We start from the raw sequence: 25,475 nt of genomic DNA, 5'->3' as shown, positions 1-25,475 counted from the left end.
CCAGCCTGCACAGGGGGTATGAATGTGTTCCTCCCTGTTTGTTTATGTACCACATTACTGTGGTGTTGTCTGTTCTTATTAATAATTGCCCAGGATGCAGGAGGTACTTGAAAGCTGTAATTGCATTTATCACTGCTAGCATTTCCTTTTGATTGATGTGAAGGTGCTTTTCCTTTTGGGACCATTTGCCCTGAATGCACCTGTCTGTCATGTGTGCCCCCCAGGCATAGTCTGAGGCGTCTGTTGTGATGACTTGATTTGCTTGAGGCTTGCTGAATGGTAGACCTGCGTTTGTTTGGCATGCTTGAGCCCACCATAGAAATTCCTTTTGTAACCATGGAATTAGTGGTATTATTGTTTCCAAACTGTGGCTGTGTTGAGACCATAGGTTTTTTTAAGTACCATTGAAGTTTTCTCATATGCAACTTTGCACATGGGATTAGAAGAATGCAAGATGCCATGAATCCCAGCGCCTGCAGGATTTTCCTTGCAGTTAGCCTGGTACAATTTGCTAGTATCTTGAAGTACTGAGTTAGTTGCCCCTGTTTTTCTGGCGTAAGATAGGCCATCTGGGTGTTTGTGTCCAAGTTGGCACCCAGGAAAATTATTTTCTGAGATGGTGTTAGCCTGGATTTCTCTTTGTTGACTGTGTATCCCAGAGAATTCAATAACTTATCACATAAGCCAGATGCTCCAGAAGTATGTGCTTGCTGTCCGCTTGGATCAGGTAGTCGTCCAAATAAGGGTATATTTGTATCCCTTGAAGTCTGCAGTAGGCAATTACTGATGCCAGGCATTTTGTGAATACTCTGGGCGCAGTAAATAAGCCAAAGGGCAATGCAGAGAATTGATAGTGGATTGAACCTGCAAGAAATCTGAGTTATCTTCTGCAGCTTTGTCTGATTGGGACATGCAGGTATGCCTCCTTGAGGTCCAATGTTACCAGCCAAGACCCCTTGCCCAGCATGGGAAGAAGCTGCTGTAAGGTGAGCATCTTGAATTTTGGTACTAGTAGAAATGTGTTTAAGATGGATAAGTCCAAAATGGGTCTCCAATCGGTTCCCTTCCTTGGTACCAAGAATAGTCTGGAATAAAAACCTTGACCTTGCTCGTGAGTAGGTACCTCTTGAATAGCTTTCATGTCCATGAGCTTTGAAATTTGTATTTGAGCCTCTGCCCTTTGATTGTGTGGCAGGTTCGGCATGCCTCTCATTTTTGGAAGAGTGTGAAAATGAAATCTGTAGCCTCTGTTTATAATGTCCAGGATCCATTTGTCTTTTGTGACAATATGCCAATTTTTTGAAAATAATGCCAGCTTTCCTCCCAAGGGTGCTGCCACTTGAGCCTTGTTTGGCATGCAAAGGGGAAAGTCATTGGGTTTGTTTTCTGTATTGCTGTGCATTGTCTTTGCCACCTCTTGATGCTGGAGGTTGCCATTGTCTGCCTCTATATGATCCTTGAGATTGTCCTCTGCCCCTTCCGCGTCTGTATCTACCTCTTTGGGGCTTGTCTGTGGCTGGAAAGGACCAGTTTTTTGTAGGCTAATTTCTACTAAATCGTGGTGGTTGTACCTGCAGAAAAGCCTTAACAGTTTGCATAGATTTAGCTTTTTCTTCCATTTTCCTTAGTATTTCCTCAGAATTAGGACCAAATAACACATCCTTTTGTAAAGGAGCATCCAGTAATTTAGCCTTGGCATGATCAGGCAGGGTTTGTTCCCTAAGCCAAGCATGTCTACGAATGACTGATCCTGTAACTACAGCTCTACTTGAGGCCTCTAGAGCATCATAACCACATTGCAAGGTGTGCTTACCCACTTGTTCTGCACTATGTATCATATCTTGCAACTCCTTCAGATCTGATTGTTCAGGTTCTGACATTTTATTCTTTAATTGTGATAACAGAAACTGCTGATATTTAAACATATGGAACTGACAATTTAAGGCCCTCATGGCTAGAGTGGCCGAGGTATATACCGTTTTTCCCCACCTTTCTAAGGATCTAGACTCTCTTTCGGAGGGTAATGGATTCTTAGCAGTAGAGGCCTTCATTCCCTTGGGACCCTGAGAAATGGTTTCTGGGTCAGCATTATGGCTTTTGTAAAGAAATTGGTGTGTGTTAGGAACTCTGTAGTACCTATCAGGCTTGACTGGGGCTGGAGGCAGGGAATCCGGATTAAGGCAAGCCTCCGAATAAACATCATCAAGTATGTCCAAGACAGGAGGTATCGCCAGAGGCCTGTGCTGGGGTAGTAGAAGAAATTCCCTAAGCCTTTTCTTTGAATCTGAGAAATCCTGGCCCTCCCAATGGAAGTGTTCCCTCAAGGTATGCAAGGTTTCCCCGAATGAGAAATCCTCTGGGGGGGGGTACAGAAGGAATGGACTGTTCTGCATCAGAATCTTCAAAAGGGGAGTACGAATGCTCCTCTTCATCAGAATGTTCTGAAATAATGGAGCCCTGGTCAGAAGAGGGAGATTCTTCCTCCACTCTGGGTCTCTTGTCCGGTGGGGGTTGTGAACCCCTGATAAGAGTAATTAAATCCTCAGCCATTTTGAGCATCTGCTTTTTAGGCATGGGGCCAGTAGATGGGCCCTGTGCAACAGGCCTCTGGGAGCGCATAGCTGATTTAGACTTAGTAAAGGCCTTGATGGAAAAGGAAGAAGAAGGTCTGAAGACACCATGGGTGGAAGTAGATCTGTCCACATTAAGAGGTTCAACACTCACCGTGGCTTCGGTAGCTGTAGGCAGGGTGTGGGCCAAGGAACCTGCGGTCTCGGGTACAGAGGACACCGCCAGAGAAGCGTCGTTGGTAGTCAGGGGCTGCGTAGGCGCCTCACTGAGAACCGGACCACGTGTAGCTGGTCTTGGCGTGGTGTCGGTTGAGACCGCGGGCCTCGCGTGTCGGTCTTTGTCCTTGCGTTTTTTGGACAAAACGGTAGTCGGAGTCTCCGATGTCATTTTATAGTTAAAAGCTTTACCGAAAAAGTGCTGGGCGAACTCCGCCCGACACTTAATAGTGCGTTTATTAAAGGTAGCACAAAAGCGACAGCCCGAGACATCGTGGTCTGGGCCTAAACAAGGTATACAGAGGAAATGGAAATCCTTATGCGGTATTTGCTTCCCACAAGAAATACAATTGTTAACTTTGTCTGACATCGGTCTGAGGCAAGAAAAGTTTCCCCAACGGGGTACTTAGCTTTAAAGAAGACTTCGGTTTCCAAATTTTCGTAATTTCAGGAGCTGGCCGACCGGCACTTGCGAACTGCTTCTGCTACGGGCACCGCGCGGCAAAAAAAGACTGAAGAAAATGGCGTTGGCTGTGTCTTATATACCCCTGTCGCACTGACGTCAGGGAAGAATGCGACAACAACAGACGTCAGACCAAGACTTTGGAATTCGGCTGACCGAGGACCCGCCTGACGGCAGGAGAACCCATATGTAAGGACTGCAGCTGTACGCACGATGAACATCGGTTCCTTACCCGAAGAATCCAGTGTATAAACACACTTATATGGATCACCTGCCTTAAAGCTCCATCTCTATACTTTGTCTCCTACAGGTTACTGGGATTCTGTCTATGTCCAGCATACAAGGCATCCTTGGATCCAGCTCTGAAGTACCTTTGGCACATCCAAAAAGCAAACCGCATCAGAAAAACTACTCTTAGATCCAAGGATTTAAATTTTGCTTGTGACATAAATAAAAGACATCAGAGGATCCCCATGCTCTGAAACAGGCTCTCCATCCATGTGAAGCAGAATCCACCCCAACCCTATTTAAGTGTAACCTTGTCCAATGGATGGAAAATCTGAAATTCATCACGGGTCTGGCCCCCATGCTCAGACAGAGGCATACAATATTGTCCAAACTAACACCTCTAGAAACTTGCTAACATACCCCCTCCTAAAAATGCCCATGATACATAGGGACACAAATGGGTTGGGTTTCACGGCTAGGCTTATAAAGGCCCTGGTGGTCATTAACCTAGTATATACCTATAGACATGTGGGACCAGGGTTTCAAATAAAAGTAATGATCTATTTAGTCATCTTATTCAAAGAAGTAAAATTCAGAATAACTTTTAGGCATATCACTTCACTCATTCACTTTCGGAGAATATAAAGCTACAGCAGCAGCACTCACTCTGAAGTAGCTACACACCTGTTAAGCACTCATCAGTAAAGGACTTACCTGCAAAATGTCTAGTTTCTATATCATTAATCATCTGCCCTGTTCTTTTTGCTCAATTTCTTATATACACATCTAAAACTATTCACTTTCAAATTAATGATGTGCAAGTACTCTTCTTAATTGTATATGGAACCTTGGCCAAGAACATACTACAATCATATGGTATTTCAATGTAGTGTTTATGGAGGAGACATCACAATATACTACAGAAAGAGGATAAATTACTAGTATACCACAAACTATCAGGTTTTACTGCTCACAAACACTTTAAATTTAATATTAACGTAATAAAAAGGATAAGAAACAAGAAAAAATCTGGGATACATACCTCTTCTATGTGTGGAGGAATTCTGTGAGAAGGATGGAAGATTTGCTTAACATTATGTCGAAAATATTTAATAAAAAGAAAAACTCCAACGGCTGTAAGTGCAATTGTTAATAAAAAAGCAACGAGTGGCACAAAAAGGTATCCAAAGCTGTCTTCTGAAAATTAAACAGCAAATGTTAAACACTGACTGAAGCACATTTCTACACAAAATAACTGGATACATTTAATTTATCAAAGACTGACACATGAACTATCACATTAAAAATTAGTGCTGTGCCACAAAGACAACAGAGCTTTGCTCAAGTTCCCATGCTGACCAACCCTCTGTTAAAAAAAATGCTTTGTTTTGCAGGAATAACTTAAAAGAAATGGAGAAGCCAGTGTACAGGCTATAATGATAGTTCAGCCATGAATGTGGTTTAATACCTCACTTCTGAACATATCAATGGTGCTAATCATCCGAGCTTTTAGCTTCAAATGACATCACAGGATGGGTGGGGCGCATATGTATTCACTGATGAACAAATACAAAAAATGAATTCAGTTAGAAGCTGCTAAAACTCTCTTGATATAAATACAACTTGATGACATTCAAATCTGCAGTTACTACTGCCTCATTAAAGCACAGTATAAAAGTGCTGCCACATATTCAAGTTTCAGTGAGCCAAGTTATGATGTCAGCAATCTGCAAATACATATTTGTGAAAACATGCATATATGTTTTATTTCTGTTAAGAATGTGGAAAACCAGACTACGCCGATAACCTAGGTTTAGACAGAAGAAAATAAAACACTATAATGCAATAGAGCACATACTGTAGACTAAAGAAACACCTTTGTAAGAGTGTTATAGTGGTACAATAGCAATGTGCAACTGCACTGCTTCATTCTGAAACACAAAACTATGCACCTTCTCATTTTTCTACTTTATATGTTAAATGGTTAAGCCTACTGGACTCAAGTGTCCTTCAGAGGTGAGCCAAGAGTACTGTTTGTTTAATCAACTTTCTCCACGTCATACAGTCAGCAAGTGGAAATATCTACTGTATAACCTGCTACACAAATACAAAATTTGCCAGCAGCACTTATGCAGAGGGATAAAACCTGCACTGTGAGCCAGGTAACCGAGATCGATCAGCAGCTTAGACACCTGCTGGACGTGGAATAGGAAGAAAAAGAATAGTCGTGTAAAATCTTACCATAACCATAGATGTCCTTCTCTTCCATGTTGCAGTATTCTTGGTGTGGGATTTCCTGCCTTCAGGTGACCTGTACATCAGCTCCTATACAAAAGCTTCAGCTTAGCTGATGTAGCTGTGTGGGATGTCACACATAGGGCCATAAACCAGGGACATTATGTGTGATGTCTGCACGCACAATCCTCCGAACTTGAAGCTAAGCAGTCAAAGTAGTTGGCCTAACAGATAGGCTGCCAAAGGTGACATGTATAATGCCCTGGATCTCTTCTGTAATGGAATAAGGCATCAGGGAGCAGTTAGACTGGTACAGTCTGTGGGGGAGGAATAGTGAGTGGGAAGGAATACTGCAACATGGAAGAGAAGGGCATCTATGGTTATGGTAAGATTTTACACAACTATTCTATGCCCTTCTATTCCTATGTTGCAGCATTCTTGGTGTGGGAGAGTACCACAGCTTAGTTTGATGAAAGGGTGGCAGAAGCAGATGATGATTCCACAAAGCCTTGTAGGATTGCCCTGACAAATCCTGCGTGTGCTTTGGAGATTTGGTCCAGTTTGTAATGTTTGGTGAAAGTGTGTATAGTGGACCATGTTGCTGCTTCCATAATGGAATCTGTGTCCATGCCTTTTTGGAAGGCCTTGGCAGTGGCCACTGCTTTGTGGAGTGTGCCTTAACCCCAACTGGAGGGGGTTTTCTGTGGTGTGAGTAGCAGTAACCGAATGCCTTTCTAATCGAGGATGCAGTGGTCTGTTTGGTGACTGCCTTGCCCAATGCCCTGGTGTGGAAAGATACAAAAAGAGTTGTTTGGATTTCCTAATGTCTTTAGTTTTGTCCAGGTAAAATCTCAGTTGCCTGTGGACATCTAGGGAGTGGAGTATCCACTCTCCTTGGTTAGTGGGACAGGGGAAAAATTGGGTAGGTGAATGGATTGATTTAGAGATAAGTCATTAACTACCTTGGGCATGAAGGAAGGGTTAGTTCTCAGAGTGACCCTGTCCCTATGAAAAATGGTGTAAGGTGAGCATCCCATTAAGGCTTGTAGCTCAGAAACCCTTCTGGCAGAGGTAATGGCCACTAACAGTACTGTTTTCCAAGTACAAAACTGTAGAGAGGCTGTATTGGCCAGTTCAAAGGGGGACTGGGTGAGTTTTTCCAGGATGAAGTTCAGGTCCAATGGAGGAGGGATAGGCTTCGTAGGTGGACTGATGTGTAAGACCCCTTTAAGGAAGAGTTTCATATGTAGCCTGGCTAACAAGGGAGGATCTAGAGGTAAGCAAGCTGATAATGCAGAGAGGTGCACTTTCACTGATGACTCGGAAAGTCCACCCTTTATAAGTTGCCACATATATGAGAGGACTAGGGGGCGTCAGCCTCGTAAGGGTCCCTTTCCTGTCCCAGACACCACTGAGTAAATCTTTCCCATTTAGCAAGGTATGATTTTCTAGTAGTGGGTTTCCTGGCCTCCCTCAGGACTGACAGCACGTCCTCTGAATAGTGGTGTCTGAATGGGGTGAGTAATTTATCACCCACAGAGTCAGGGATAGCATTTTCAACTGTGGGTGTAGGAGAGTTCCTTTGTCTTGTGTCAGAAGGTCCACCTTGTGGGGTAACTTGCAGTGATTGCCCTTAGCTAAATTGTATAGAAGGGGGAACCAGTGCTGCCTTGGCCAGTAGGGAGTCTCTAGCAAGATTTTTCGTTTGTCCTTCCTGATTTTCAGAAGGACTTTATCAGAGGGAAGAGGAGAAAGTGTACAGGAACTTCCCCTCCCAGGTGAAACTGAAGGTGTCTACTCTCCAGGCTTGGGGGGGGAGTAAGTCTTTGTGCAGAAGGTCTGCAGCTGCCTGTTTTGGGGGGAGGCAAACAGGTCTATTTGTGGAGTGCCCCACTGATGGACTATGTCCAGGAAAACCATCCTGTCCAGCATCCATTCCTGTTGTGGAGAGGATGTTTTGCTCAGGAGGGTCTGCTTGCTTGTCCTGTGAAGGGATGTAGCTGGCTTGCAGGGATAGGTTGTGCTGGGATGCTAGGTCCCAAATTAGTAGGGCTAGCCTGCACAGTTGGTATGCCTTGGTTAACTCCCTGTTTGTTGATGTACCACATTACAGTGGTATTGTCCATCATTATCAGAAGAGGACCTAGTAGCAGAAGGGATAGGAAGGTCTGAAGAGCTAAAAGAACTGCTGTCATCTCCTATACATTGATGTGTTTGGCTTTCATGGGAGGTTGCCACTGGGCTTGGACTCGAGTGCAAGGTGGCTCCCTAACCTGAGTCTGAGGCATCTGTATGCAATATTTGTGTGGGTTGAGGGGGCTGCAGTGGAAACCCCGGGTTTAGTTGTACTTGTTGGATCCACCAAACAATTTCCTTTGTTAAACAGGAAAGCAGGGGAATAACTTATTCAAAGTGATTCTGGTGTTGTGACCAGTTAGTTCTGAGGTACCACTGCAGTTTTCTCATATGCATTCTGGCCAATGGTAGCATGGGAATGGTTGCTGCCATCAATCCCAGGAGCTGAAGGAATTGCCTTGCAGCAAATGTCTGGGAGAACAAGACTTACTGGAAGTGGGAAGTTAGAGAGAGAAACTTGTCCTGTGGGAGAAAGGCTTTCATCCATTCTGTATTTATTCTGCAACCTAGGAATATCTTGTCCTTGTGTGGGTTCAGGGAGGACTTCTTGAGGTTTGGGGTGAACCCTAGACTTTGTAGTAGGGACATAGTTAAGTGTAGATGTCTTAAGAGGGAATTTTCTGACTGTGCTAGGATACGGATATCGTCCAGATATGGGTAAATCTGGATTCCTTGGGTCCTGCAGAAGGCAATGGCTGGTGCTAGGCACTTTGTAAACACTCTTGGGGCAGTAGATAAGCCAAAGGGTAAGGCCGTAAATTGGAAGTGTGAGGATGGCCCAGAGAAACGGAGGAAACATCTGTGTGAGGCCCTGATGGGAATGTGCAGGTAAAGCATCTTCAGGCCCAAGGTGACCATGAAAGCATTTGAGGGTATGAGGGGGTATGAGAGTGGGAAGTGACAGCATTTTGAAGGATGGTACCTGCAGGTAAAGGTTTAGGAAGGATAGATCCAAAATGGGTCTCCAGGGACCGTCATTTCGAGGGACCAGGAATAGACAGGAGTAGAATCCCTTTCCTACTTGTCCTGTGGGAAGAGGCTCTATTGTGCCTTGTTGTTGCAGGTCTGACAGAATTTGTGGAAGGAAATAGCATTTTTGGGGTGGAATGCCTTTCCAGAGGGGAATTTGTTTCCAGGATAGAAGGTATCCTTTTTGAATAATGGTTAATACCCATTGGTCTGTGGTAATTTTCTGCCAGAAGGGGAAAAGTACAGTTTTGTACCTACCATAAATGTAGATGTCCGATAGGTATGCATCTGCAATCCTTACATATGGGTTGTCCTGCCTCAGGCAGCCCTTCGGTCGGCCGGATTCCAAAGTCTGGGTCCGGCGTCGGCTGATGTCGCCCTTTCCCACGCCAGAGCCTGGGGTATAAAAGTGTCAGCCAACGCCATCTTCCTCAGTTTTTCTTGCCCCAGATGCCAGGTGCCCTCTAAGGAAGGCTACATTTGGAGAAATGCAAAAAATTCCAAACATGCACAGTAATATAAAACAAATACACCATAATAGATAACCCCAGCTAGCTATAAGAGGGATAAGTACCCAGGAAATACCACAGAGGGGAAGGAGGGAGGGTAAACCTGACTGCAGATGCATACCTATCGGACATCTACATTTATGGTAGGTACAAAACTGTACTATGTCCCTTCAAGGATGCATCTGCAGTCCTTACATATGGGTAGAATACCATAGCCAAGCTGGGGGCGGTAGGATCTAAGAAAATGATGGTGTAGCTAAAATGCCCTGCAGGACTGCCGTAGCAAAGCCTGTTCTGGATCTGGAATAGAAGGGTAAATTGTAATGCTTGGAAAATGTATGCACGGAGCTCCATGTAGCAGCTTCTAAAATGTCCTTGGTAGCCACCCCTCTTAAAAAGGCTGTGGAGGTGGCTGTGGCTCTGGTGGAATGAGGTCTGATGTTAGCTGGCACAGTTTTTCCATGATAAGAGTAGCAGAATCGAATGCAATTCCCTATCCATTTTGAAACTGTCTGTTTGGAAATTGCTTTTCCTTGAATACCTGCAGCATATGCTACCAACAGCTGGTCAGTTTTTCTGTAAGTCTTAGTTCTGTCCAAGTAGTAGCGCAACTGTCTGTTAATGTCCAGGGTATGCAGAAGTTTCTCCCCCTTGTTTTGTGGATTTGGAAAGAAGGTAGGCAGGTGAATAGCTTGGTTCAATAAGACCCTGGATACCACCTCTGGCATGAATGAAGGATTGGTTCTCAAAGAGACTCTGTCCTGATGAAAAATAAGAAATGGTTGTACTGCCATGAGTGCCTGTAATTCAGATACTCTTCTTGCTGAGGTTATGGCCAGAAGGAAGGCAGTCTTCCAAGACAGGAACTGTAGCTCTGAAGATGCTGCTGGTTCAAAGGGAGGTAGAGTCAACTTTTCCAACATAAAGTTAAGGTCCCATGTAGGCAATGGTGGTTTTCTTGGAGGATTGATGTTTTTAATTCCTCTTAGAAACTGCCTTAGGAGAGGATGAGAGAAGACAGGTGGATCAGTATTGTATTCTACTGAAATTGCTGAAGCACAAATTTTTATGGAAGAGTAAGAAAGGCCATTGTGGAGCATTTCTGCCAAGTATTCCAGGATATGTGCCATGCTCATCACTGTCGCATCTAGGCCCTTTGCGGTGCTCCAAGTGTGGAATCTTTTCCATTTTGCTGAATATGCCTTTCTCATGGAAGGTCTGCGAGCTTCCATGATGATATCCTTCACTCTCTTGGATAGCTTTTCCTGGTGAGGAGTCAAGGTATTCTCCAGGCTGTCAGCTGCAGGGTTTTCAGGCTGGAGTGCAGAGTTTTGTAATTGTGCTGTGTCAGAAGAAGTGACCATTGTGGTAGAGGCCACGGTTTCGTGTGTGACATGCTCCGTAACAGTGGGTACCAGTGCTGCCTTGGCCAGTCCGGGGCTATTAGAATCACTTTTGGCTGCTCTGTCCTGATTTTCAGTAAGACCTTGGTCATTAGTGGAAGAGGTGGAAATGCATACACTGTTAGAGTATTCCAGCTGAAAGAGAGGGCGTCCACCTTCCATGCCTGTGGGTGGTATGTCCTTGAGCAGAATTTCTTCAGCTGATGATTGTGGTGGGAGGCAAAAAGATCTATGTCCGGCCTCCCCCATGTTTGTGTTATCTGAAGGAAGATGTCTGGGTGCAGCATCCATTCGTGTGGATCCATGGTGTTTCTGCTTAGGCTGTCCGCCAGTATATTGTCTTTTCCTGGCACAAACTGGGATTGCAGCTCTATATTGAGTTTTAGGGAAAGTTCCCAAAGATTCACTGCTAGCCTGCAAAGAGGGTAGGAATGGGTACCTCCTTGCTTGTTTATGTACCACATAACTGTGGTATTGTCTGTCCTTATTAGCAGGTGGCCTTGATGTAGAAGGTGCTTGAAGGCCTTGATTGCATGCATCACTGCCAGCATTTCCTTTTGGTTTATGTGCATGCGCAATTCTTTCTGAGATCATAGTCCATGGATGCATCTGTCCTCCATATGTGCTCCCCATCCGTGGTCTGAAGCGTCCGAGGTAATGGTTTGGCTGGTTACTGGTTTGCTGAAAGGCAGACCCCTGTTTGACTGGCTTGCTTGGGCCCACCACAGAAATTCCTTTTTAAGGCATGGAATGAGTGGTATCAAAGCTTCTAGGCTGTGATTGTGCTGAGACCATAAACTCCTTAGGTACCATTGCAGTTTTCTCATATGCAGCCTTGCTTGTGGAATCAGAAGAATGCATGATGCCATGTAACCCAGGGCCTGCAGGATTTTCCTTGCAGTCATCTGAGTTTGTTTTGTCAGATTTTTGAAGTAATCCGGTAGTTGTCATTGTTTTTCTTCTGTGAGAAAAGCCATTCGGGTGGTTGTATCTAGTTCCGCACCCAGAAAAGTTATTCTTTGGGATGGCACAAGTCTTGATTTGTGAATGTTGACTGTGTATCCCAAGGCCTGCAGTAGGCAGATGGCATAATTCAAATGTTTTACCAAAGTTTGCTGGCTGTCCGCTTGTATAAGGCAGTCGTCCAGATAGGGGTATATTTGAATCCCCTGAAGTCTGCAGTGTGCAATTACTGATGCCAGGCATTTCGTGAATACTCTGGGCGCAGTAGATAAGCCAAAGGGCAATGCTGAGAATTGATAATGCTCTGAACCTGCAAGAAATCTGAGGTGTCTTCTGCAACTTTGTCTGATAGGGACATGCAGGTATGCCTCCTTGAGGTCCAGAGTTACAGTACAGTTTTGTACCTACCATAAATGTAGATGTCCGATAGAATGCATCTGCAGTCCTTACAAATGGGTTGTCCTGTTGTCAGGCAGCCCTTCGGTCGGCCGGATTCCAAAGTCTGGGTCTGGCCTCGGCTGGTGTCGCACTTCACCTGACGTCACAGCTGCAGTTATTCGGGTATAAAGGCATCAGCCGACGCCATTTTCCTCAGTGTTTCTTGCCCTAGATGCCAGGTGCCCTCTTGGAAGGCTAAATTTGGATAAATGCCAATGATTCCAAATAGTAGAGAGCAAACACAGAAAATAAGCATGTATGTACATATATACAAACAAATACACCATAATAGATCCCCCCCAGCTAGCTATAAGATGGGCAAATACCCTAGGAGTACCACAGAGGGGAAGGTGGGTGGGTAATCCTGACTGCAGATGCATTCCTATCGGACATCTACATTTATGGTAGGTACAAAACTGTACTATGTCCTTCAAGGATGCATCTGCAGTCCTTACAAATGGGTAGAATACCATAGTCAAACTAGGGGAGGAGGGAAAAAGAGATTATGGTGTAGTTATGATCCCTTGCAACACAGCAGTGGCAAAACCTGCTCGGGATCTAGAGTATAAAGGTAAATTACAATGCTTGGCAAATGTATGCACGGAGGTCCAAGTAGCAGCCTCTATTATAATGTCCTTGGTAGCCACTCCTCGTAAGAAAGCTGTGGTAGTGGCTGTAGCCCTTGTAGAGTGAGGCCTGATGTTCTCTGGAGTTTTCTTTCCATGGTAGGAGTAACAAAATCTAATGCAATTTCCGATCCACTTGGAGATTGTCTGTTTTGAAATTGCTTTTCCTTCCCTTCCTGTTGCATATGCTACCAGTAGCTGGTCAGTTTTTCTATTGCTCTTGGTTCTGTCCAGGTAGTAGCGTAACTGTCTATGCACATCCAAGGTATGTAACAGCCTTTCTCCCCTGTTCTGTGGGTTGGGGAAGAAAGTAGGTAGGTGGATAGCCTGATTTAAAGATACTCTGGATACCACTTTAGGCATGAATGTAGGATTTGTTCTCATGGACACTCTATCTTGATGGAAAATCAGGAAGGGTTGCACTGCCATTAATGCATTATTCAGATACCCTTCTTGCTGAAGTGATTGCCAGCAGGAAAGCAGTCTTCCATGATAAGTATTGTAATTCTGCTGTTGCTGCTGGTTCGAAAGGGGGAAGTGTCAATTTCTCTAGCACAAAGTTCAAGTCCCATGTTGGCAATGGTGGTTTCCTTGGAGGTTTTACATTTTTAATTCCTCTCAGAAACTGCCTGAGTAGAGGGTGTGAGAATACAGGAGGATCCAAGCTGTATTCTGCTGAGATAGCTGATGCATGTATCTTGATGGAAGAATAGGACAGGCCTGTGTGGAAGAGCTCTGCCAAGTATTCCAAGATGCTGGCTATGTTTACCAGTGACACATCTTCTCCCTTTGCAGTACTCCAAATGAGAAATCTTTTCCATTTTGCTGCATAATTTTTTCTTGTTGAGGGTCTGCGAGCCTCAAGCATAATGTCTTTAACCCTTTGGGATAAATTTGGGTTAATTGATCTTATGTGATGTTCCAGGCAGTCAGCTGCAGAGTTTTCAGGTTTGGATGCAGGGTGTTGTAGTTGTTCTGTGTTAACAGCAATGGAACCAGGGGTAGTGTCCATATTTGTTCCCGAGACATGCTCCTTAGTAATGGGTACCAATGTTGCCTTGGCCAGTCTGGAGCTATCAGAATGATCCTTGGACAGTCCTCTTTGATCTTCAATAGCACTTTGTGCATCAAAGGAAGAGGTGGGAATGCATATGCTGACAGGTTTTTCCAACTGAAAGATAGGGAGTCCACCTTCCATGCAAGTGGGTGGTACGTCCTCGTGCAGAATTTCTTTAGCTGGTGATTGTGTGGGGATGCAAATAAGTCCATTTATGGGAGTCCCCATCTTCTTGTAATGGCCTTGAAGATGTCCGGATGCAGCATCCATTCGTGGGCATCCGTGGTAGTCCTGCTTAATATGTCTGCTAGAATGTTTTCTTTTCCTGGTACAAAAATAGCTTGTAACTGAATGTTGTAGCTCAGAGCCACATTCCATAGGTCCAGTGCCATCCGGCATAGAGGGTATGAATGTGTGCCTCCCTGTTTGTTGATGTACCACATCACTGTGGTGTTGTCTGTCCTTATCAATTGACCTTCTCGGAGAAATGGTCTGAATGTCTGGATTGCCAATTTTACTGCCAGCATTTCCTTCAGATTTATGTGCAGGTGTAGCTGGTCTTGAGTCCATAAGCCTTGTATGCACTTGTCCAGCATGTGGGCCCCCCAACCGAGGTCTGAGGCGTCCGTCGTGATGGTTTGGCTTGGTTGAATGCTGTAGAAGGGCAATCCTGTGTTTGATTGGCAGGCCTGAGCCCACCATAGGAACTCTTGCTTCAGGCATGGGATTATTGGAATTTTGGTTTCTAGGCTGTGTTTGTGTTGAGACCATAAATTCTTTAGGTACCACTGTAGCTTTCTCATATGCAGTCTGGCATGAGGTACCAGTATTATGCAGGATGCCATGAAGCCCAGGGCTTGCAGTACTTTTCTTGCTGTTAGATGGTTCTGCTTTGTTAATGCCAAGAAGTAGAGAGGTAGTTGCTCTTGTTTTTCTACAGTTAGGAATGCCATTTGCTTTGATGTGTCCAGCTCTGCACCCAAAAAGGTTATTCTTTGGGATGGTATCAGCCTTGACTTTTTTATATTGACTGTGTATCCCAGGGCTTGTAGCAGGTAAATGACTCTTTGTAAGTCTTCTGTTAGCTCGTTTATGTTGTCCGCTTGTATCAGGCAGTCGTCCAGGTAGGGGTAGATTTGGATTCCCTGAAGCCTGCAATGCGCAATTACTGATGCCAGGCATTTCGTGAACACTCTGGGCGCAGTAGATAAGCCAAAGGGCAATGCTGAGAATTGATAATGCTCTGATCCTGCAAGAAATCTGAGGTATCTTCTGCAATTTGGTCATATGGGGACGTGCAGGTATGCCTCCTTGAGATCTAGAGTTACCAGCCAAGACTCCTTGCCCAGCATGGGAAGAAGCTGCTGTAGAGTCAGCATTTTGAATTTTGGAACAATGAGAAATGTGTTTAAAGTGGACAGGTCGAGAATAGGCCTCCATTTGTTCTCTTTTCTTGGTACCAGGAAAAGTCTGGAGTAAAATCCCTTTTCTTGTTCCATAGATGGTACCTTTTCCACGGCTCTCATCCTTAATAATTGAGAAATGTGTTTTAGAGCCTCTACCTTTTGGGTTGGTGGTAGGTTTGGTATTCCTCTTTTTGCTGGTAGAGTATGGAAATGAAACCTGTAACCTTGGTCTATAGTTTGCAAAATCCACTTGTCCCTTGTGATGTAATGCCAGTTCTTTGAAAATAAAGCTAGCTTTCCGCCTAAGGGTGCTTCTAGCAGGTCCCTGGTAGGCGGTGCCAGAGCCAAGTCACTGTGATTGTCCTGTTGCAGTGGTGGTGGTTGCGTCTGTGCCTCGCTGGTTGTTACCCTGCCACTGTCGTCCCCTGTAGGCACCTCTGGATTGGTTTTTGCCTCTTGACCGCCTATTCCTGCCTCTCTGTGCTTTAGAGGAGTCTGGAAAGGACCAATTTTTGGAGGGCCAATTCCTGCTAAACCTTGGAGGTTGGACTTGTAAGAAATCTTTCACTGTTTGTACAGATTTTGCCTTCTCCTCCATCTTCTTCAGTACCTGTTGTGCAGGTGAACCAAATAAATTAGCCTTGTCCATGGGAGCATCTAATAGTTTTGATTTGACATGGTCCGGTAAGGCCTGTTCTTTCAACCATGCATGCCTTCTGATAACTGTGCCAGTCATGGCTGATCTAAAGGAAGCCTCCAGTGCATCATAGCCGCATTTTAAAGAGTGGTTACTAACTTGCTGAATGTTATGTACCATTTCTTGAACATACTTCTTATCAAAAGGTTCATCAGAGGACAGTTTTTTAGTTAACTGGTCTAGCATAAACTCTTGATATTGTATCATATGAAACTGACAGTTCAGGGCCCTAGCTGACAGAGTAGCAGAAGTGTAAACTTTTTTACCCCATCTCTCTAAGGACCTGGAATCCCTTTCCGAGGGAGGGGTTTTAGCAGAGGTAGATGCTACAGCCTTAGGACCCTGGGAGATAGTCTCGGGATCTGCCAAAGGAGCCTTGTATAAATGGTGATGTGTGTCCGGGACCCTGTAGAACCTATCGGGCTTAGCAGGGGCCAGAGGTAAAGAATCAGGAGCAGTACAAGCATCATTAAATGCATCATCTACAACAGAGAGAACTGGAGGTATAGCTAAAGGCCTATGTTGTGGTAAATGCAAAAAAGGTTCTAAGCCTTTTCCTGGAGTCTGAAAAATCTTGGCCCTGCCACTGAAATTGTTCCCTCATGGCATGCAAGGTTTCCCCAAAGGAAAATTCCTCAGGTGGAGAGGCAGAAGGGATGGACTCTTCTGCATCAGAGTCTTCGTAAGGGGAAAAAGGAGCCTCTGGAGGGTCTGTATTTTCTGAATCATCAGAGGAATCATCCGTGGACACTGGCTCAGGAGGCTCTGCTCTAGGCCTCTTCTCTGGAGGTGGATGAGAGGCCCTGTCTGGATGGGGTTGGGATCCCCGGATTAAAGAAATAAGATCCTCTGCCAAAGAAAGCATTTGGGAACTGGAACTGGGCCTGTGAGTAGGGGTCTTAATAGGTACAGTTTTTGTAGCTTTAGCTGCTTTAGCCCTGGCAAAGGCCTTAATGGACATGGCTGCAGGAGGCCTAGCAGCCCCACGTGCAGGCGTAGAAATATCCAGGGGAATAGTGTCTGATAATTCCTGAGAAATCGCAACAGCAGGTTGGATTTCAGAAGCCGACTCCACGAGGTTAGAAGAGGCCTCGGTAGAAGGCATGCTTTCGGCCGAAGGAAGAATCGCTTGCTCGGTTTCAGCCGAAACCGAGACACTCGCGGTTTCAGCCGAAACCGCGGACCGCGAGTGTCGGTCCTTTTCCTTGCGTTTTTTGGTTATTTGTGTAGTCGGAGGATCCGACGGCATCTTATAAGCAAAATCAGAGCTGAAAAACTGTTCAGCAAATTCCGACCGACATCTAAGCGTCCGTCGGTTAAAAGAAGCACAGGCTAGACAAGCTGCTACGTCGTGGTCTGGGCTTAAGCAAGGTAAGCAGTAAGAGTGGAAATCTTTATGAGGTATTTGTTTCCCACAAGTTAAACAGTTATTCACTTTTTCTGACATCGGCTGAGGCAAGAAAGAGTCCCCAACGGGGTACTTAGCTTTTTAGAAGTCTTCGAAGTTGTATTCGGTAGTAGTAATCTCTGGTTCTGACCGACCGGCACTTGCGAACAGCTTCTGCTTCGGGTGCCACGCGGCAAGAAAGACTGAGGAAAATGGCGTCGGCTGATGCCTTTATACCCGAATAACTGCAGCTGTGACGTCGGGTGAAGTGCGACACCAGCCGAGGCCAGACCCAGACTTTGGAATCCGGCCGACCGAAGGGCTGCCTGACGACAGGACAACCCATTTGTAAGGACTGCAGATGCATCCTTGAAGGACATCAGCCAAGACCCCTTGCCCAGCATGGGAAGGAGTTGCTGTAGGGTCAGCATTTTGAATTTTGGCACAATGAGAAGTATTCAGTGCAGACAAGTCGAGAATAGGCCTCCATTGTTTTTCTTTTCTTGGGACAAGGAATAGTCTGGAATAAAATCCTTGGCCTTGTTCTGCGAGAGGAACCTTTTCTATAGCTTTCATTTGCAATAGGTTGGCAATTTGTTTTAAAGCCTCTGCCCTTTGATTTGGTGGCAGATTTGGCATTCCTTTTCTTTCTGGTAATGTATGGAAATGGAACCTGTATCCTTTGTCTATTATTTGCAGTGTCCATTTGTCCCTTGTAATACTGTGCCAATTTCATGAGAATAAAGATAACTTTCCGCCCAAAGGTGCTTCTAATTGAGCCCTGGTCGGCGGGGTCAAGGTGAAGTCATTGAGTCTGTCCTTGTGCAGCAGTTGTTGGTCTTGCACTACCTCTCTGGTTAGGAGGCTGCCATTGACGTCCTCTGTAGGAGCCTCTAGCTTGCAGTCTACCTCTGGCACTCCTGTTCTTGCCTCTTTGAAATCTCTCTTCTGGAAAGGACCAATTCTTAGAAGGCCAATTTCTGCTGAATCTTGGTGGTTGGACCTGGAGGAAATCTTTGACTGTTTGTACAGATTTAGCCTTTTCCTCAAATTTCTTTAAGACCTCCTGAGCAGTGGAGCCAAATAACTTTTGCTTTTCCAGTGGAGCATCCAGAAGCTTAGCCTTAACATGATCTGGCAGAGATTGTTCCTTCAGTGAAGCATGTCTACGTATGACTGCACCTGTCATTGCTGACCTACATGAAGCTTCCAATGCATCATAACCACACTGCAAGAAATGGTTGCTAACCTGTTGTGAGTTATGTACCAGATCCTGAAGTGACTTACGATCTAGGGGTTCAGGTGAAGACAGTTTTTTCTGCAATTCATCTAACAAATACTCTTGGTACTGTATCATATGAAATTGACAATTTAAAGCCCTCATAGACAGAGTGGAAGAAGTATACACTTTTTTACCCCATCTCTCTAAAGCCCTGGACTCCCTTTCAGAGGGGTGTGGATTTTTAGTAGTGGCAGCTGCAACCCCTTTAGGACCCTGGGAAATAGTTTCTGGGTCAGCAGAGTGGGCCTTGTAAAGGAAATGATGCGAGTCCGGGACCCTGTAGTACCTATCGGGTTTAACAGGAGCCGGAGGAAGGGTGTCAGGGGTAATGCTAGACTCAGAATACACATCATCAATGACACTTAAAACAGGAGGAATAGCCACGGGTCTATGCTGAGGTAAATGAAGAAAAGTCCTTAATCTCTTCCTGGAATCGGAGAATTCCTGGCCCTGCCATTGGAAATGCTCTCTCATGGAGTGAAGGGTCTCCCCAAAGGACAGCTCTTCAGGAGGGGAGGCAGAGGGAATAGATTCCTCTGCATCAGATTCCTCGTAGGCCGTAAAGGCCTCCTCCTGGTAGTCTGATAGAGCAGAGCCATCAGAGGCCTCATCAGAGGACTGTGGATCAGCGGGCTCAACCCTGAGCCTTTTGTCTAGAGGAGGTTGAGAGCCCCTGTCCGGATGAGGCTGAGAGCCCCTAATTAAGGAAATAAAGTCCTCAGCCAAACTTAATATCTGTGAACCTGTAGTGGATCCCTGAGGAATAGTCTTGGGAGGCAGAGATTTTTGTTGTTTAGCAGCTTTAGCCCTAGTGAATGCTTTTATGGACATGGATGTAGGGGGCCTGACTGCTCCACGTGCTGGTGTAGTTTTGTCTAGGGGAATGGTGTCGGTAGTTTCCTGAACACCAGTTTCTCAGGGTAAATCTATAACAGACTCAGAAGAGGCCTCCGGGGCCGAGGTTGTCGGTTGTGCGGTTTCTACGGTCGGAAGTACCAAGGACTCGGTTTCGGCCAAAACAGAGACACTCGCGGTAGGCCTAGGCGTGGTTTCAGCCGAAACCACGGTCCGCGTGTGTCGGTCCTTGTCCTTCCGTTTTTTGGTTAAATGAGAAGTCGGAGTCTCCGACGGCATAATATAAGAGAAACCAGCCCCAAAAAATTCCTCTGCAGACTCCGACAGACGCCTAAGAGTGCGTCGATTAAAGGAGGCACAGGCAGTACAGGCCGAGACGTCGTGGTCCGGGCCTAGGCAGGGGAGGCAGTAGGAATGGAAATCCTTATGAGGTATTTGTTTCCCACAAGTCAAGCAATTATTAACTTTAAGCGTTTGATCTGACATCGGCTGAGGCAAGAAAGAGTCCCCAACGGGGTAATTAGCTTTTTGAAGTCTTCGGCAGCTGAAGTTACAGGAGCTGGCCAACCGGCACTTGCGAACTGCTTCTGCTTCGGGCACCACGTGGCAAGAAAGACTGGGGAAGATGGCGTCGGCTGACACTTTTATACGCCAGGCGCTCTGACGTCGGGGAAAGGGCGACATCAGCCGACGCCGGACCCAGACTTTGGAATCCGGCCGACCGAAGGGCTGCCTGAGGCAGGACAACCCATATGTAAGGACTGCAGATGCATCCTTGAAGGACATCAGTGGGTAAGGCGAGCCGAGAGGGGCAGATGAGCAAGGCAGTCACACATTATTGGGACCTCCCCTGTCCCGAAAGGGGTGTCTAGGCTGAGGAGGTGGGCCAGTGGGCCTGGATGAGGAATGCCTTCTAGCTCCTCTTCTGGGTCTGCAGGAGGAGGCAGCAGAATGCGAGTTACGCTTAACAAAGGTAGTCTTAGCCGGGTAGTTCATATAAAATTTGGGTATAGTGGATACCAGTAGATGTTTAATAACCTGTAACTCTTTGCTTTTTTCTTGTAGATTCTTAAATAGGTCTACAGATTGCTTTCCAAAGAGGAAGTTGTGATCCACGGGAGCGTCTAAGATTTTGGACTTGAAGGCCTCTGGCAGATTCTGTAGTCTTAGCCAGGAATATCTCCTAAGAACAGATGTTGATGCTGCAGAGCAGGCAGAAGCTTCTGCAGCATTCTAGCTGCATCTTATAGTGTGTCTAGCCACTTATAGTGCCAAGGACAATTTGGAGGAGATATCCATTTTAATGGGACTGTCAGGAATTGAAGCCAGCCTAGAGGTGGCTTGGGATACTAAGTCCACGGCATACTTGGTCAGGTGTGTTTGATAGTTAATGGCTCTGAAGGCTAAAGTGGAAGAAGTGCACACATTCTTGCCTATCCTATACATGGATTTGCTATCTTTATCCATGGGCAATAGAGAGGCAGAAGGTAGCAATCCAGACTATCCGGTGCAGTGGCAATCACTGCTGGGTCTGCTAAGGGAGGCTTTATGAGGAATTGTTGTTCCTCTGGCACCTTGTATAAGCGGTCTGGGAGCTTAGGTGCAGGAGGCTGTGAGTCAGGAGTTCTAGCGGCTGCAGTAAAGGCATCCAACTCTGCAGAGGAACAGGGGGACATCCAACTATGCAGGAAGAACAGGGGGACAGCTGAAGGGGAGGGGGACTCCACTTGCAGCAGTTCAAAGTATCTTTTTTGAGTTTCTGTCATTTGGGAAGTATCCCATTTGAAATAGTCTTTCATTTTGGTGATGGTTTCACCAAATGTAATGTCTTCAGGTGGAAAATCCCCTTCCACAGAATCCTCATCAGGAGAGTAATATTTCTTGGGAGAAACAAAATGGGATGCACAAGAGATGGATTCATCCGAGGAAGAGTAGGTAGATTCATGTTCTTCTTCTTCCTCAAGGAGGGGAGCCATGGGAATAGAAGAAGCAGAGGCAGGCCTAGGGCTTAGCAGAAGAAATGTAGTATTAGGTGAGGCAGAAGGCCTAAGGGCCATAAATGCTTGCATAAGAGAGGAAGTGAAGGCCTCCCAGTCTGGAAGGGCTAAAGAAGCAGGCGTAGTAGGTTTTGTTTTCTGGTTCTTTTTGGTTGGAGTCTGTCTAGAGCTGGGTTTGGCAGCATCTGTATCCAAGGTCTGGATCCCAGTCGAAGGAACCCCCAAATCTGGGGGTGTCTGAGAAAGTTCTGTGGACGTGCCGGACATCCGCTGTGCAGCGGCCTCTGCGAGGGAGGTCGATGGAGCAGACGGATCCGAACGCTCAACTCCTACATCGGTAGTTGGTGGGGCGTCTGGATGCAAAGTGGCAGGCGAGGAAGGCCTAGGCATCTTGTCCTTCTTAAGCAGGGGTTCTTGGGCAGCCTCCGAAGCGGGATCCATCCTGAGAGCCAGCTGTTTGAGGCACTGGTTTTCTAAGTAAAGGTTTAAAGCTGCCATCTGGCTACGTAAGGTCTTAGGCACAAAAGATTTACAAATAGGGCAGGCGTTATGGTCATGTTCCCAGCCTAAGCAGAAAACGCATCTGTCATGGGCGTCCTTATGGGGAATTTGGCGCCGCATTGGCACTTTCCCTTTTTACCTGACATTAGCTGAAAGCTACAACAGCCAAGCCTAAGCAAAGAGAAAGATTGGTAAAATATTAGAAATGCAAAAACCCAATAGGCTATTTATCTATAGTTGATCCGATGTCTGGAGAGAGATCGTACGATGCAAAGTCGTCTACGGCTGAAAAGTTCTGAGGGTTGTGGGTGCAGACGTCACACATAAGGTCCCTGGTTTATGGCCCTACGTGTGACATCCCACGCAGCTGCAACAGCCAATCTGAAGCTTTTGTATAGGAGCTGACGTATGAGTCGCCTGAAGGCAGGAAATCCCACACCAAGAATACTGCAACATAGGAATAGAAGGCCATCAAATAAGGCACTTCCGGCTTGACTACTGCAGGTCAGAGGGGGTGGAAATATGCTGGGGCACATGATTAGAGCATGAACTTTACTGGTTATATCAGGCTATGAAAAAGTGATCTGCAGGCAGGTAGTAGGTAAAGGAGGATACAACATCACTAGGTGGGCACCCCCCCTTAGGTAACATCAGCTAAACAAGTCATGAGTGGGAATAAGGTTTGAAATGGAAAGGGGAGGACAGCTGGTTGCAATATGATGACCCTGGCTTCTCTGCTTTTCCATACATCTGCATGTGTGTGTTTGTGTGTGGAGGTTATAGCCAAGGTGGCTGAGAAGGTCTTCCAACTTAGCTGGAGGGATGACAGTCATCCAGGAAACTGTTACATCCCAGGACCCCCCCCCCATATAAGGGTGACCCAGAAAATCACAAGAAGATAATAAAACTACTGATCTGAATAAAGCATTAGCTTTGAAAAAAAAGTCCTACCCAGAAACAGAAAGTACAGTTTTGTACCTACCATAAATGTAGATGTTCGAGTGCTAATACAGCTGCAGTAATCACATATGGGTTCTCTGCCGTCAGGCGGGTCCTCGGTCGGCCGAATTCCAAAGTCTTGGTCCGGCGTCGGTTGTTGTCGCCTTCTTCCCTGATGTCAGTGCGACAGGGGTATATAAGTCACAGCCGACGCCATATTCTCCAGTCTTTCTTGCCCCAGATGTCAGGTGCCCCCAAAAGGAAGGCAATAGATAAATGATATATATATATATATATATATATATATATATATATATATATATATATATATGAATATATTCAAGCAATGCAATGTTATCAAAAAAGAGTAGTAGCAAGCAAATACACCAGAGAAGGATAACCCAAAATAGGTTGTATGAGGAGGTGTTAGCCACTAGTCCTATACCTAGAGGGGAAGAAGGGATGGAAACCTGTACTGCAGCTGTATTAGCACTCGAACATCTACATTTATGGTAGGTACAAAACTGTACTATGTTCATCGTGCATACAGCTGCAGTAATCACATATGGGTAGAATCCCAAAGCTACGCACAGGGTGGTAGGCACTAGGTAGAAAGTACAGTTTTGTACCTACCATAAATGTAGATGTCCGATAGGCATGCATCTGCAGTCCTAACATATGGGTTGTCCTGCCTCAGGCAGCCCTTCGGTCGGCCGGATTCCAAAGTCTGGGTCTGGCCTCGGCTGATGTCACACTTCACCCGACGTCATAGCTGCTGTGTATTGGGTATAAAGGCATCAGCCAACGCCATTTTCCTCAGTGTTTCTTGCCCCAGATGCCAGGTGCCCTCTAGGAAGGCTAAATTTGGATAAATGCAAATAATTCCAAACAGTAGAGAGCAAACAATAAGAGAATATATATACATATATACAAACAAATACACCATAATAGATTCCCCCAGCTAGCTAAAGGAGGGGTAAATACCCTAGGAATACCACAGAGGGGAAGGAGGGTGGGTAATCCTGACTGCAGATGCATGCCTATCGGACATCTACATTTATGGTAGGTACAAAACTGTACTATGTCCTTCAAGGATGCATCTGCAGTCCTAACATATGGGTAGAATACCATAGCCAAACTGGGGGAGGAGGCACTAAGCTAAAGATGGTGTAGTTAATATCCCTTGCAAAACAGCAGTTGCAAAACCTGCTCGGGATCTGGAGTATAAGGGAAGATTATAATGCTTGGCAAATGTATGCACGGAGCTCCAAGTAGCAGCTTCTAAAATGTCTTTGGTAGCCACTCCTCGTAGGAAAGCTGTAGTGGTGGCTGTAGCTCTTGTGGAGTGAGGCCTGATATTTTCTGGAGTTGTCTTTCCGTGAAAAGAGTAGCAAAATCTAATGCAATTTCCTATCCATTTTGAGATTGTCTGTTTTGAAATTGCTTTTCCTTGTATTCCTGTTGCATATGCTACCAGAAGCTGGTCAGTTTTCCTGTTGGTCTTAGTTCTGTCCAGATAGTAGCGTAATTGTCTGTGTACATCCAAGGTATGTAGTAGTCTTTCCCCCCTGTTCTGTGGGTTTGGGAAGAATGTAGGTAAATGAATCGCTTGGTTCAATGATACTCTGGAGACCACTTTTGGCATAAAAGTAGGGTTAGTTCTCAGAGATACTCTATCTTGATGGAAGATAAGGAAGGGCTGTACCGCCATTAATGCCTGTAACTCAGATACCCTTCTTGCTGAAGTGATTGCAAGCAGGAAAGCAGTTTTCCAAGATAAGAACTGTAAGTCTGCTGTTGCTGCTGGTTCAAAAGGGGGAAGTGTTAACTTTTCCAGCACAAAGTTGAGATCCCATGTAGGCAAAGGTGGTTTCCTTGGAGGCTTTACATTTTTGATTCTTCTCAGGAACTGCCTAAGTAGAGGATGAGAGAAGACTGGAGGATCCATGTTGTATTCTGCTGAAATTGCTGATGCATGAATCTTAATGGAGGAGTAGGACAGGCCATTGTGGAACAGTTCTGCTAAGTATTCCAGGATGATTGCTATGTTTGCCAATGATACATTCTCCCCTTTTGCTGCACTCCAAATGAGATATCTTTTCCATTTGGCTGAGTAAGTCCTCCTTGTGGAGGGTCTGCGAGCCTCCAGGATAATGTCCTTAACCCTCTGTGATAAATCTGGGTTATTTTGTTTTATGCAATATTCCAAGCAGCTAGATGTAGTGTTTTCAAGTTTGGATGTATGATCTTGTAGTTGTTCTGTGTTAGAAGTAAAGGACATAGAGGTAGAGGCCATGCATGTGTCCGAGACATGCTCCTCAGTAGCGGGTACCAATGTTGCCTCGGCCAGTCTGGAGCTATCAGGATTATCCTTGGCTGATCCTCTTTAATCTTCAGTAGGACTTTGTACATCAAAGGAAGAGGTGGGAATGCATATGCTATCAGGTTTTTCCAGCTGAAGGAAAGGGAGTCCACCCTCCAAGCAAGTGGGTGGTATGCTCTTGTGCAGAATTTCTTCAATTGGTGGTTGTGTGGGGAGGCGAACAGGTCTATCTCTGGTAGACCCCATTTCTTTGTTATGGTTTTGAAGATATCTGG

At 45.5% G+C, this 25,475-nt stretch overlaps 1 protein-coding gene across 1 annotated transcript in view; it reads right to left on the bottom strand.

Annotated features, from left to right (window-relative positions):
- IFNGR2 (interferon gamma receptor 2) overlaps window positions 1-25,475 on the bottom strand; it is a gene marked incomplete in the record, with an annotated part of 238,908 nt that overhangs the window by 43,609 nt on the left and 169,824 nt on the right. Inside the window, 1 exon segment of the mRNA XM_044072944.1 lies at window positions 4,520-4,674. Coding sequence (XP_043928879.1) covers window positions 4,520-4,674 — 155 coding nt within the window.

Source organism: Protopterus annectens, chromosome 5.part1, assembly GCF_019279795.1.
Source record: "Protopterus annectens isolate FY-2018-M chromosome 5.part1, PAN1.0, whole genome shotgun sequence".
Classification (NCBI taxonomy): Eukaryota; Metazoa; Chordata; order Ceratodontiformes; family Protopteridae; genus Protopterus; species Protopterus annectens.
The sequence above is the reverse complement of the archived record's forward strand: the minus strand, read 5'-3'. Positions and strand labels throughout refer to the sequence as shown.